Source organism: Drosophila miranda (genome assembly GCF_003369915.1).
Source record: "Drosophila miranda strain MSH22 chromosome Y unlocalized genomic scaffold, D.miranda_PacBio2.1 Contig_Y13_pilon, whole genome shotgun sequence".
Classification (NCBI taxonomy): Eukaryota; Metazoa; Arthropoda; class Insecta; order Diptera; family Drosophilidae; genus Drosophila; species Drosophila miranda.
This window is the reverse complement of record NW_022881596.1, coordinates 172,786-186,031: the sequence shown is the minus strand read 5'-3', so window position 1 is coordinate 186,031 and position 13,246 is coordinate 172,786. Positions and strand designations below refer to the sequence as shown.

General features: G+C 55.2%; 1 protein-coding gene and 1 long non-coding RNA gene across 4 annotated transcripts; one reads left to right on the top strand and one right to left on the bottom strand.

The window, feature by feature from the left end:
• Window positions 1–121: 121 nt before the first annotated feature.
• On the bottom strand, window positions 122–672 carry LOC117189298. Of its 3 annotated transcripts, none has more exons than XR_004473347.1 (3): window positions 552–672; window positions 404–511; window positions 122–345 (listed from the first exon to the last, which is right to left on the bottom strand). It is a non-coding gene; the product is annotated as an uncharacterized LOC117189298 (long non-coding RNA). The 3 variants fall into 3 exon arrangements; XR_004473348.1 differs by having other exon boundaries at window positions 565–672; XR_004473346.1 differs by having other exon boundaries at window positions 404–502; window positions 552–671.
• Window positions 673–7,350: 6,678 nt separating this feature from the next.
• On the top strand, window positions 7,351–10,736 carry LOC117189295 (death-associated protein kinase related-like). Its single transcript, XM_033394455.1, has 3 exons — window positions 7,351–7,367; window positions 9,918–10,284; window positions 10,341–10,736. The coding sequence occupies exons 1-3, from the start codon at window positions 7,351–7,353 to the stop codon at window positions 10,734–10,736; spliced, it is 780 nt and encodes a 259-aa protein (XP_033250346.1).
• Window positions 10,737–13,246: the final 2,510 nt, after the last annotated feature.

The following is a 13,246-nucleotide window of genomic DNA, read 5'->3' as shown; positions in this document are numbered from 1 at the left end:
CGGCCTGTGGGAACCACGGTTCCTCACAATGCAAAAACTACAAAAAAACAACAGGATTGACATCAACAACAAATACATTGATGCAGACGAGGTAAAATACGGTAAAATACGAGATACGGTGGTGAAAAAAACCCGGGTCGGTCGCGCGCCTCCGTTGCTCCTGTGTTTGCGCCGCGCTCCGTGTGTCTGCGGAGCCGCCGGGGCTGGAATAGGCCCTGGGCTGACGAGGTACCGTTCTGGCTATCAGGGCTGGTCGAGCTCCTCCTCGTCGCGCCCGCCTCCGATCCAGGCTGGTGGTTCTTTTCTTCCGAGTCGGCGGTAGCAGCCACTGAGTGAAGTGACTGGCTATAACTCAAAGAGAGAGTGATCAACGGTAAGCGAGCGTACATCCACCCATACTTACCCTATGGGCGCGATGCCTACTGAGCTTTACTCTGGACTCCTGGCCCGAGCAGACCGTGTCCAAACCCAAGAAGGTCGTCAATCAGGATTTTAAAGCAATCTGCCATGGCTAAATTAATTTGGGGTTTGTCACTCAAACTCCAACTCACTCATAACACTCACGAAGCTCCCGGGGTGAGTTTCTCTCCTCCTCTCACCGGCCCAAGATGGATGGCGACGGAGTTGCCATGTCAGGCAACTGAGTTGCCTGCACCGCGCGTGTATGCGGTTGGCCGTTTTAAGGCCCGACATAATGCACCAGTTGCCCCAGCTTCTTTAGGATGAGCTCCACGTTTTTCTGTAGGTCTGATCAGAGCAACAGCTGCTGACCAGGGCTACAAGACGGCGATAGCCTACTCATCGCAGGCGTGTCCCACCGTCAGAGGGTGCTGCTACGTAGCACGTAGAGGAAGACGAGCACCGGCAGATGGCGCTGCATCATACATCCTAGAAGTATACCACGACTTTTCGGCCCCCTCACCACGGGTCTATAGGATGTGGCAAAGTGGAACTGATGGGGATATTTAGAGGCTCACACTGCACATCGGCGCTTTCTGAGGCCATCGGGTACACAACGGGTCCCGGAGCTGTCCTCCTGCCAACCCCAGCGCTACGGCGGCGTACCCTTTAACGGGGTGCTGGATACCGAGAAGCGGCGGTATAACCCCAGCGACTATCGTCTGGATGAAATTCCCGGCCATCGCGGGATGCCCAGGATAAGCCTTTATAGTGGACCCATCGGTGCCATAGGCGCCTTGGTAGGTACTATACCGCCCGTAACACCGAGACCAGTAAGGTGTTACGTACGACCCACTGGAACCCCCCTTACGTACATTAGACTGTGGGCTGACGGCGTCGGCATTCTATGACCTGAGTAGGCAGGCTGAACCCCTGTTGAAATGGCTCATAGGTTAATGTCTCCACCGCCCCCGTCTCGTTAAAACCTTGGCAGGCCTCGTTTAACGCTTCCTGGCCGTCCCACTATGGTGGTTGCGTAGGCTTGGTTGATTCATATCCCAACTAGCACCGATCTGGCTCTGAACCCTGGTGCTCATAAGGCCCAGGGTCAACCCTCGCATGGACCTCACTCCACGGAAAGACACCCATGGGATCACCACGGTGACTACGTACTGCGGCCAGGAATAACGAACTCGAGTGGAGATTCTTTTCACATGGAAAACACCCCTCACACACCAAACACACAGATAGAGAAGATGACTGAGGACGCAGTCTTTGGTAGGCGCAACGCCCTTACCAGATCCCCACCACCGTCAGCACCTGCGAAAGCTCAGGGATCGAGCATGTTCAAGCCCGGCCCGGATGGCAAAGAGAAGGAGCGACCGCACTCTGACCCATTAGAGCTGCTAAAAAACCTGGGTACTCGGGCCAATGAGCTGGTCAAGAGGATGAACGACCAGCGGCATGTGGACAACGTGATGAAAGATTTAGCCCTGAGAGTGGTAACCCTTCAGGCCCTGGTGGTCAAGAATTTCGAGAAGCTGCACACCAGGACAATTGAGACCGCCACCACTGGTACCCAAACAGCTGCGAAGCCGCCACACACCGGCTCAAAGAGGCTGCGCGAGTCGCCTCAAATGGCTGCGGAGCCCACAAAGAGGCAGAGAGGCACAAAGCTTCAACAGGCGTCGACCCAGCTCAAACCGCCGGCGCAGTCCCAGGATGAACTAACCCCCTCGGGTACAGTGGACCATGGTGCCACCCCAGCCGCTAAGAAACAGCTCAAGTGGCAGCAGGTGGGCCCTAGGGTAAGGAAAAAAAGGGAGCCCCGTGAGCGCGAGCCAAGGCCAGACGCAATAATTATTCAACCCCAGGGCGAGCTTAGCTATAGCGACATCCTCCGTATGGTCACCAGGCGCCAGGATGGCAAGCTTCAGGAGGTAGGGGATAATGTTAACAGAATCCGGAGGACGGCAAAGGGCGAGCTGCTGCTCGAGCTCAACGGCGCGAGCAAAAGCAACACAGCTAAGCTCAAGGAGGATATCAGCGCGGCACTGGGACTGCAGACGGGCATCAGGGCGGTGTCAGAAGAACTCTGCGTGGAGGTCAGGGATCTCGACAGCCTGGTCGAGAAGGAGGACATCGCAGCAGCGATAGCTGCATCGATAGACGCCCCCAGCGTGGACACCAGCGCCATTAAAAGTCTGAGGCCATCGTTCGCTGGTACGCAACTGGCAGTTGTGTGCCTGCCGCCCGTGCAGGCAAGAGCCCTACTCATGGTGGGGAAACTTAAAGTCGGATGGACAAGCTGTAGGATCCGGGAGCGGACAGCTCAACGACGATGCTACAGGTGTCTGGAGTTTGGGCATCTAGCAATCAGGTGCAAGAGCGCGGTGGATCGCACCGGATGCTGCCTCAGATGCGGCGTGAACGGGCACAAGGCGGCAACCTGTCAAAGCGATCCGCGGTGTTTCATCTGCACCGCTAACAACAGCAATGAGACGAACCATTATGCGGGTAGCAGGAGATGTCCAGCAGCCAGGAGCGTGCCCAGCTTGCCGGCCCAATAATGAAGGTTATGCAGCTCAACCTCAACCACTGCGCTGCGGCTCAAGACCTGCTGAGCCAATCCATAAGAGAATTGGCAATTGACCTCGCCATCCTCAGCGAGCCATATCAAACTAGGGAGTCCCCTGGGTTCATCTTGGATGCCACCAAAAAGGCCGCGATATGGCTATGCGGGGCCACGCCATTGCAGCTTTCCCTCTCAAGCGCTGCTGCTGGGTTTGTGCGCGCCAAGGTCGGAGGTGTGTGGATATACAGCGTCTACCTTGCCCCAAGCCTGACGCTCTCCGAGTTCGCAGGTACTCTAGACAACCTAGCGGCTGATGCTAGAGGACGTCACCCAATAGCCATTGGAGGGGACTTCAACGCGTGGGCTGAGGAGTGGGGAAGCGTGGCGACGAATGCGAGAGGTAGAGCTCTGCTGGAGATCATTGCGCCCCTGGACATCGCGCTCCTCAACGAGGGAAACCAGCATACCTTCTCCAGAGCAGGAACAGGATCGGTCATCGACCTTACATTTGTCAGCAGCTCACTTTTTAATTCATCGGGCTGGAGCATCAGCAACATCTACACAGGGAGCGACCACAGGGCAATTATATGGGACACAGGCCAACAGACGTGTAGCGTAGAGACAGCTGCGCCCAGATGGAGATGCTATCGCGCCGAAACGCTCAATACGGCCCTGTTCATGGAGCTTATGTCCAACCTCACGGCAAATGGAAATGCTGAATGCATGGCCAACCATGTCATGGAGCATCTGGAGGCAGCATGCAATGCCACCATGGCGCAGAGGAAGCACTACGGTCGCCACCACCAACCTGTGTTCTGGTGGAACGAGGACATTGCCGCGCTACGCCGGGAATGCAACCAAGCTCGACGCCGCTACCAGCGCTCGCGCGGAAGCACTGCCTTTCCGCAATGGCAATCCACGTTCAGGGACTGCAGAAGGGCCCTCAAGGCGGCCATTAGGGATAGCAAGCGCCAGTGCTTTCTCAAGCTATGCGACTCTGCGGAGCAGGACCCATGGGGAAGGGCGTACAAGTTGGTGACGAACAAACTTTGCGCCAAGAGGCAGGCACCCCCATCGGACCCCGACACGACAAGATCTATCGTGGAGGAACTCTTTCCGCACAGGGCTGACCACATCGGGGATGTCCGTTGCCTCACACTGCAGCCGCACAGTCAGGCACACATCGAGGAGGTGTCACTCGAGGAAGTCGAAAGCGCAGCCAGGAGCATCAGCCCGAACAAGGCTCCTGGGCCGGACTCTATCCCGAACAGAGCCCTCTTGCTCGCCCTCTCCACGCGTCCGGACATCTTTGCGAAGCTGCTAAATCAGTGCCTTCGGGAAGGAGTGTTCCCTGTGAGGTGGAAAATACAGAAGCTGGTGCTTATTCCCAAGCCAGGCAAGCCGCCGGGGACAGCGTCGTCGTATAGGCCTATCTGCCTGATCGACACCGCGGGTAAACTGCTTGAGAAGGTGGTCTGCGCGCGACTGGAACGCTCCATCGCGGAGGCTGGCGACCTCTCACCGCACCAATACGGCTTTCGCAAGGCCCGATCCACGATAGACGCCGTTCGTAAGGTGGTGGACATTGCCTCCGGTGCAATTGCCGGCACTAGGTGGAAAGGCGGCGGGAAAGAGTACTGCCTAGTAGTCACCCTAGACATTAAGAACGCGTTCAACACGGCGAAGTGGAGCTGCATCCTAAGGGCGCTGGAGAGTTTCGACACACCCAGGTACCTGCAGCGGATGGTACAAAGCTACTTTGAGAGAAGGCTGCTTTTGTACGACACGCAGGCTGGCACGGAGGAATACGAGGTATCGGCAGGCGTCCCGCAGGGTTCAGTGCTAGGCCCCACTCTGTGGAACGCAATGTATGACGGCATCTTGCGACTCAGCCTCCCCCACGGAGTACACATGGTGGGTTTTGCAGACGATGTGGCTGTCCTAGTGGTGGCAAAAGACCTGTCCGTCGTGGAAACGACCTGCAACCAAACGATAGCGCGCATTCAACAGTGGCTGGACCTGGTCGGGCTCGAACTCGCACCCCACAAAACAGAGGCAGTGCTAGTATCCAGCCGGAAGAAAGTCGAGACGGCCAACATCTCAGTGGCAGGTACCCCGGTTTCGTCTAAGCGCGCTATCAAATACCTTGGTGTCCTGGTGGACACACGTCTCTGCTTTCGGGAGCACTTGGCCTACATGGGCACGAAGGCGGCGACCACCAACTGTGCGCTCTCGAGGCTAATGCTGAACACCCGAGGACCAAAGCAATGGCGGCGACAACTGCTAACGAGTGTCACGAGATCGGTGATGCTATATGCGGCGCCAATCTGGGCAAAGGCCCTTCGAACAGCGAGCTACGCACGGGGTCTGGCAGCCACGCACCGCCTCTCTTCGATTCGGATCACCAGTGCCTTCCGAACGGTCTCGGACGAGGCAGCACACGTGATCGCGGGCATAGCACCCCTGGAATTCCTGGCGGATGAACGGTCCACATACTACCAGGAAACACATGGCAGAGGAATGGACGCGGCGGCGAAAAGGCAGGTACGCATGGCGTGCAAACAGGAGAGTCTCAGAAGGTGGCAACAGCGCTGGGACACGACCACTAAGGGGCGTTGGACCCACCAGCTTATCCCGTCCATCGACGCGTGGGTAAGCAGGAAGCACGGGCAGGTCAACTTTTACCTGACTGAGCTCCTCAGTGGTCATGGCTGCTTCCGAAGCTACCTTCATCGCTTCGGGCACGCGGACTCCGCAGAATGCTCTTGGTGCGGGCACTACGTGGAGGAGGATGCCGAGCATGCGATATTTTCGTGTGGCAGGTTCGCAGCGCAGCGCCAGCGGCTAGAAGAAGCGCTGGGTGGAGCCGTAGTCAAGCAGAGCTTGGTGCCGTGCATGCTCCTGTCCCCGGAAAACTGGGAGGCGACGAGCTGCTTCGCGGCGACCATTATGAGGGAACTGCGCGCTGTTGAGCACCAGACAAGAGTCCAGTTAGTCTAAACGAAGCCTGCACATGTGTGAAGCATTGCTTCACGGCCGTACCACACATGTTGGGCTTCATAGCCTAACCTTTATTATAGTTTGCTTTAAGTATAAAATAAGTTGTAAATACAAGCAATTAAATGGAATTTAAAAAAAAAAAAAAAAAAAAAAAAGACGAGGTAAAATAAACGATAATTGACATACATTTACAACATATAAACATATTAATTATATTTATTTTATTTCTAACAGGAGGACAACTACAACGGAGCACCGGCCGGCATAACAAACGCAATGCGAACATTACGCTGTATACCGGCCGGCTCTGTTGTCCCCCTGTGTGTTGTTTATTGGCTGGATGTGAGTATTGGCGTGCATCGTGGGCAATGATGGTGTTGCCGATGGCGAGCGGCTCTGGTCCGGCCGCCCACGTTGCATCTGTCGTTGGTTGGTGTTGGCTGCTGCACTCGAGTGGCACTGGTCCGGCCACCCAACTGCATTGTCATCGTGTTGGCATTGGCATCGGTCTGTGATGCCAACGAGTCGTGTTATTGGCCGCATCCGGGTGGCTGCTAGTCCGGCCACCAGGATGCGTTGTCAGGTGGATTGGCCTGGCCTCCTCGGCCACGTTCATCGTCGGTTTTTAATGGCGTTTTAAATGGCTGCTGGTCCGGCCATCCAGATGAGGTGTTTGTTTTTGGCGTTTGATTTTTAATTTATGTTTATTTGCAGGTACTGTCGGCGTTTGGATGTTGTTGCTGGCGACCTTTGTCCGGTTTGTGATGGCGTGAGAGACGTTTGCGGGTGAGTATTCGTGTTTATCGGCAGCCTCTCTCCTGATTCTCCTTCTTTTGCAGGATTTGCTGGCGTCCGGCGGCTCAATACCAGGCCATCCGCCCTCACATAATTGGCATGAGAGACGGGTGTGACCCAGTGGAGCGGCAACAGACGCCAGCATCTGCGTCGTCGTTGGAATGGCTGCTGTTTGTTCGGAGTGGCGTGACGTCATTGTGATGGTGTGGTAGCAGCGTCATCAATAGGGGCCTCATTTTCCTCCCATTTGGCAGGAAATTGTCAGTGTTGGTGGCGAGGCACTTCTTGATTGGCAGCTCTGTCTGAGTATTGGCAGGTACGTTGTGATTTCGTTGTGTTTTTGGCAGTCTTTCTTTGTTGTCCGTATTGAGTCTTTTTTCTTTGTTGCAGTGGCTGCCTCTGGATCGACGGTTGGGCACATCAATAGGCACGCCCGATCGCATGATTTCGCGTGCGCTGGCGATTTGGGCCCTCCACACTTGGCCCAGACCCTCCAGATCGTCGAATGGATCGTGGTCGGTCCACTCGTCGTCAATCTTTCGTCAATTGCTTCGCAGTCCATATCGGATTCAGAGTCCGATATGGCTGCGGCGTCAAAGTGCGTATTTGGTGCTGGTCGTGGTGATGGCTGTTGGATGCTGCTGCTGCTGTTGTTGTCCGTTGTGGCGGCACTCCTCCCGTGCTCTCGTCCTTGCCTGCAGCAGGTTTGTCAATGTCTTTGAAATTGCTGCCAGCTTATCTTCCAGCTCTTTAATTTTTCCGCATATCTTTTCAGATTATGGGCACAGCTCCCATCGCACTGGCCGCCTGGCTGCTGCTGCTGCTGCTGGTGTTGGCGTGGCTCCGGAGCACGATTTGGGATCGGCTGCATCGGCTGGACCCTCTGGTATTGGCGCCCCTCGGCCAGTGGCTGGGATGTTGGTCGCGATGCTGTAGCTGTTGCCGATGCTGTCGACCGGACGCGTTGGCGTTGCTGCTGCGGCTGTGGGTGGAGTGGCTGTGTGGGTGGCTGCTGCTGCAACTGTCGCTGTAGTGGCTGCTAGCGACGTTGTGATGGCTGCTGGAGACGATGTGCTGGCTGTTGCTGCTGTATTGGCTGCTGCATTTGCTGTGGCTGTTGCCGTAGTGGCTGAGGCTGCTGCTGCTGCCGTCGATGCTCCTGACAGCGACCCTGTGGGCCAGGAGCCGCTGCCTGGCTGCCTTGTAGGCGCTGCACCCTTGTAGGCGCTGATGTGGCGCCTTGGCAGTTGGCGCATTTGGGATTGGCGCCCTTGGCTTGCTGCACTCCGTCGTCAGATGTCCACCGCGCATTTCATGCAAACTGCAGCGCGCCTACAATATGCGCGGGTGTGGCCAAACACCTGACATCGATGGCACTGGCGGGGTCACGGAGACTCCAAGTCTCTCAACCGTGACGGGCCTCCACCCAGGCGTCGCAGCTTCATCACCCGCATAGGCCACGGTCCGGTTTGGGGCAATCTCAGCCTCAAAGAGGTTGAATTGCGGCTGCGATCGAATCGATCGGTGATCACCCTCACAAACCAAACCGTGAACCCCTCGTTCAGCATACTGCTGCGGATCCAATCCGGCGGCATGGAGTGGGAGAGTCCTCGATGAGATTCTCAAGCCACGTTCCTGGCTGGGCTGATGCCCGAATCGCCGTGTCGGATGTCATCGTCGGTGGTAGTGGCAGGGGTGTTTGTGATGGTGATGGCGGTGGTGGTGTTGGTGTTTTTATTGGCAGGTGTATTTGTATTTGTAATTGCGTTGGCGTCATTATTTGTATTGAATTGTCAGTATTGTCTATGTGAATGGCTGGTGATTGTCTATGTATTGGCTGTTTTTGATGTTGGTGATGGCTGTGGGTCTGGCTATTGGCATTTATAGTAGTGCAGAGGCAGGGGCAGGGGCAGGGCATGTGTTGGCTGTGCAGATTGCGGCATAGTGGCAGGATCGGCAACTGTGTTGGTGTTGGCTGCATGTGCCGTCCGTTTCTGCTGCCTCTGTTGTTGCTGCCGCAGCTCGTGCTGCCTCAACTGCTCCTGGACAATAGCCTCTAGCTCTCCATTGTCTGCCATTTCTTCTTCAGCTTCCTAATTGGCGGCCGCTGCTGCCGCTGCTGGTGATGGCGGCCCGTCGTCTGGTCTGCTTCCTCTCACCCTCATCCTCATCTTCGCTCCCACTGTCGATGAGGGCGCGGCGTCGTTTTGGTGTTGGTGGGATTGGTGGCATTTGTGCAGTCTGGGCTATGGCTCGGATCGACCCGCCGCTCGAGCTCGAACCAGGTTCGACCCGCAACAGGTTCGATCCGGTCGTGTGTGTGTGTGTGGCGGCAGTTGGCCGTTTTGGCGCTCCGCTTTGCGCGTCGGTTTGCCGGCTCTCCTGTCTTCTCCTCTCCCGTTACTACCGAACTGTTTTGTATGTCGAGAGTGTGAGAGGCGGGAAAAGTGGCGTCCCATCGGCCTTCGCTTTGCGTTTGCGGGTTTTTTGGATTTGCGGGGTTGCGGATTTGCAGCTTGTATTGGCGCTGCTGTTGCTGCTGATGTGAAGGGGCTCGAGGGGGAGTGGCTGTGGCCGTGGATATATCGGCCATGGCAATGGCTGGGTACTCACTCGCTGGGTGGCTGTGGCGTCGGCGCTCTGCATTGGCTGGGCGTTGGTGTTGGCGCCTGCGCCGAGGCTCTGCTGCTGCTGCTGCTATTGGCGGTGTTGGTGTTGGTGTTGTTGCTGCTGCTGCTGCTGCTAGGGCGCCTCTGCGGGCCGCTCTGCCGCCGTCGCTGTGGCGTCTGGTTGACCCTCGTCTGGCCATTCCTCTGGTCATGGCTGGCTGTTGGTTTGTGTGTTGGCGATCTGCTGCCTGTTTGTTGTTTTTAATTGAAAAGTCTCTTGTGTTGTGTGTTTGTGTTTAATGTAATTTATTGGCACTTTTATTCTCTTTTTTTATGATGTGGACGGGAACAAAAGTTGTCAAGGTAAGTAATGGGTGTGGTGGAGGAAGGGCGGCACGGCACGGCACGGCACACGACAGACACCACAAAAGAAAACAGGGCAACACAGAAAAAAAACGTTAATGGCGACACGGCACAGATCGATAGATCATGTTCACCGAAAAGGGAATCTTTCCCAAAGCGATGGCCTTTTGATGTAGATGCGAACGCTTTAACGGATTGCTCGTGTCGCATGACATCAACGAGATCTACGAGTGGAACAGACGCGTTTGCCAGGGGCAAATTCGCCGCCGTTCGCCGTGCCATTCACAAGAACACGGGCTCCCATTTCGCGGCAAGTTCTTGAAGCGACGCCGACGCGCACAGAGCAGCGACAAGGAGATCAAACACGAGATCGCCGTCCTAATACTCTGCGAGGGCGAGGAGAACATTGTCAATCTGAATGCGGTGCACGAGACCCGTTCGGACACAGCCCTGCTGCTGGAACTGGCCACTGGTGGCGAGCTGCAGACCATACTGGACAACGAGGAGTGCCTGACAGAGCCAGGCCGCCACTGCATGCGAGAGGTGCTGAAGGCTCTCAGTTTCTCACGACCGATCCATTGCCCACCTGGAACCTCAAGCCACAGAACATTTTGCTCGCCGGCGAGCGTATAGAAGATGGCCTCAAGCTCTGTGACTTTGGGATCTCGCGCGTTGTGTGCGAGGGCATCAATGTCCGCGAGATGCCGGCACACCCGACTACGTGGCCCCGAGGTGCTCCAGTACAGCCGCTCTCCCTGCTGACGGACATCTGGTCCGTGGGCGTTCTCACCTATGTCTTGCTCTCCGGCTTCTCGCCCTTTGGCGGGGACACCAAGCAGGAGACCTTCCTCAATATCTCGCAGTGTGCGCTCACCTTTCCGGACAACCTATTCGGTGGCGTCTCGCCAGTGGCCATCGATTTCATACGCCGCGCATTGCGAATTAAGCCAAACGATCGCATGAGTGCCGCTGGATGCTGGAACATGTCTGGCTGAAGGATGAGAGCTCGATGGATAGACAAATGTATCTGCAGGCTCAGAGCGATGCTGAAGAGAAGAGGAGGAGAAGAAGACGACCTTGAGGATGAGGAAGTGGAGGAGCCAGTGGCCGAGGAGAAGGCAGAGGAGCAGAACAGCAACAGCAGTCACAGGAACAACAAAAGCAACAGAAGCCAAGCAGTGGCAGCAACAAACCCACGCACAATGGCCACCATCGGGCCCACAGCAATGGGAGCAGTAGCAGCATCTCAAAAATACCCATTGCCACGGGAAGCTCCTGGGAAGCCCCATAAGCAGCACCAGCACCAGCACAGAGACAACGACAGCCATACACACGCTGACCAGCAATGGACACGGACAGAGCAACACGGTCTGCCTGTCCGCAAGCCACTCAGATCGTGACACCACACGTCGAGCCTCCGACTCGGACAAGGAGAACACATACACGGCGACATTTGTGAAGAAGCCCCGGTGCAGGCCACATCCAGCTGGGCAGCAACGGCCTCGACGAGTCCGCCACAGTGGTGGCCACCTGACACTCTTTCCCGATGCGCCCACCACACCGAAAGTGATCCGCAAGGCACCCACGGGAGAGTCCCATGGATCGGCCACCTCGGTGAAGGCTCTGGTCAAGAAGTTTCAGCTGGAGGAGACGCTAGTCTGCCCCGGACACAGCAGCACCAGCAGCCACAACGGCCACAGTCCCGTCAACGGGTGCGGCGGCAGTAGCGGGAGCAGCAACGGCAACAATATGCGACGCAGTGCAGGGGAAAGAGCAGCAACATCAGCTACTCGCAGCAGCCGCGACAGCAGCACGAATGAACAGCATTCGCCGCGCCTCCGACCCGCTGATGGGCGTCTATAAGAAGCAGCCACAGAACAGCGGCGCCAACAGCAATAGTTCCAGCAGCAACAGCAACAATCCCAGCCCCGGCAGCAGTCCCAGCTCGGGCAGCACGGCCACCCTGCTCCTGAATAGCCATCGCCTGGCGTCCGCGTCCGCGTCCGGGCCAGCCAGCACGGTCGCCAGCACCGCTGTATCCTCAAGCAGCAGCACCAAAGCTACTGCCACTGCCCACCATCTGCACCACCACCACATGCACCACGACAACACGAAAAACGGCCAAAACACATGAAATCCACACTTACCTGCCAATCACCAGACAGAGCTGCCCAGCAGGAAGCTGCCTCGCCATCAACACTGACAATTCCTGCCAAAGGAAGGAAAAGGAGGCCCCTTTCTGATGACGCTGCCGCCTGACCATGGCCGTTGTAGTAGCCAGCACAAAATATAGGGAATTGGTTATCTTCTTTCGTCTCGTGAGACCCCCTAGTGATATTTCGAACGATCAAGCTTTAGCCGCTCTTAAGGTGGATCAAAGCCTTAGCCGCTCTTAAGTCCGAACGCCCACGAACACATACAAGCGACGGACAGTGGGAAGCATAGACGGCAATCGTACGATTGCACAGTTAAGCTATGCTGTGCATTAGACGATCGTTTTATGCTGCTGCGAATGTTCTGGATCATACGATTGCACAGTTAGTAAAAAGCTCAAAGCTCTGCTGCACTGGCTACTCAGTCCATCGTCTATTACTGCTGTTGAACAATATAAAGAAAGTTGATCGATCTGTAAAGACGTGATAATTTCGAGTGCGAGCAACATACATATTGCACACACATATATATAGCGCTATCCGGAAAATATATATATTTCCACAAATATATGCTGGAAGCATATAGTTACAAGTGCCGTACAGTTCAGTGGTCAGTGAATGACAAGAATTTAGTGCAGATATATTTGGGAAAAGAGGTATGTTTTCATATTAGTGCCGTGCACGTGCTGACATAACCTATGTTGCAGGGAGGTGTACCTAAGCTGCCCCATCGCGGTATAGTCTCGAGAAGACTACCCTGGGAGCTGGCTTAGGCGAACAGTTGTCGAGGTTTCTCCAACTCCATCCATAATTCATCTTTTCTGGACCTTATATTGCCACCAAGTCGGAATCTCCAAAGATCCAAGTGGAACAGATCAGCCTTAATCGCCAAGAATATTTAGTGCTGCTCAACATAAATAACTAAATACAAGCTTGGCGGAAGATTCGTCAGTACGGCCCGGAACCATATACATCGCACCTGTTGACCTCTAACAACTTCAGGCGGTCAACAGTCTACAAAGCAGCAGCACAGGATCGAGTTTTGTCCAATTTACATTTTAATTCATTATCAAGTTCCAACGCATAAACATCAGCAGTTTAACGTAATGTAACTGAAACTTTATTAACACCCCTCTTTGATGTTACGCGCGTACATACCTACATACATATGTGCATATGCACACTAAATTGTCTTCGTTTGCTACCTTTTGGTTCAATTTTCGCGATAGAGCATAACAATTAAATTTCTGTCTGTATTATGAAAACCAAACAACTGACTGATGACTATGCGACGGTGTTTGTAGCGTAATTGTATTGTATGCATTATATATTTATGATTTCCATATTTTAAA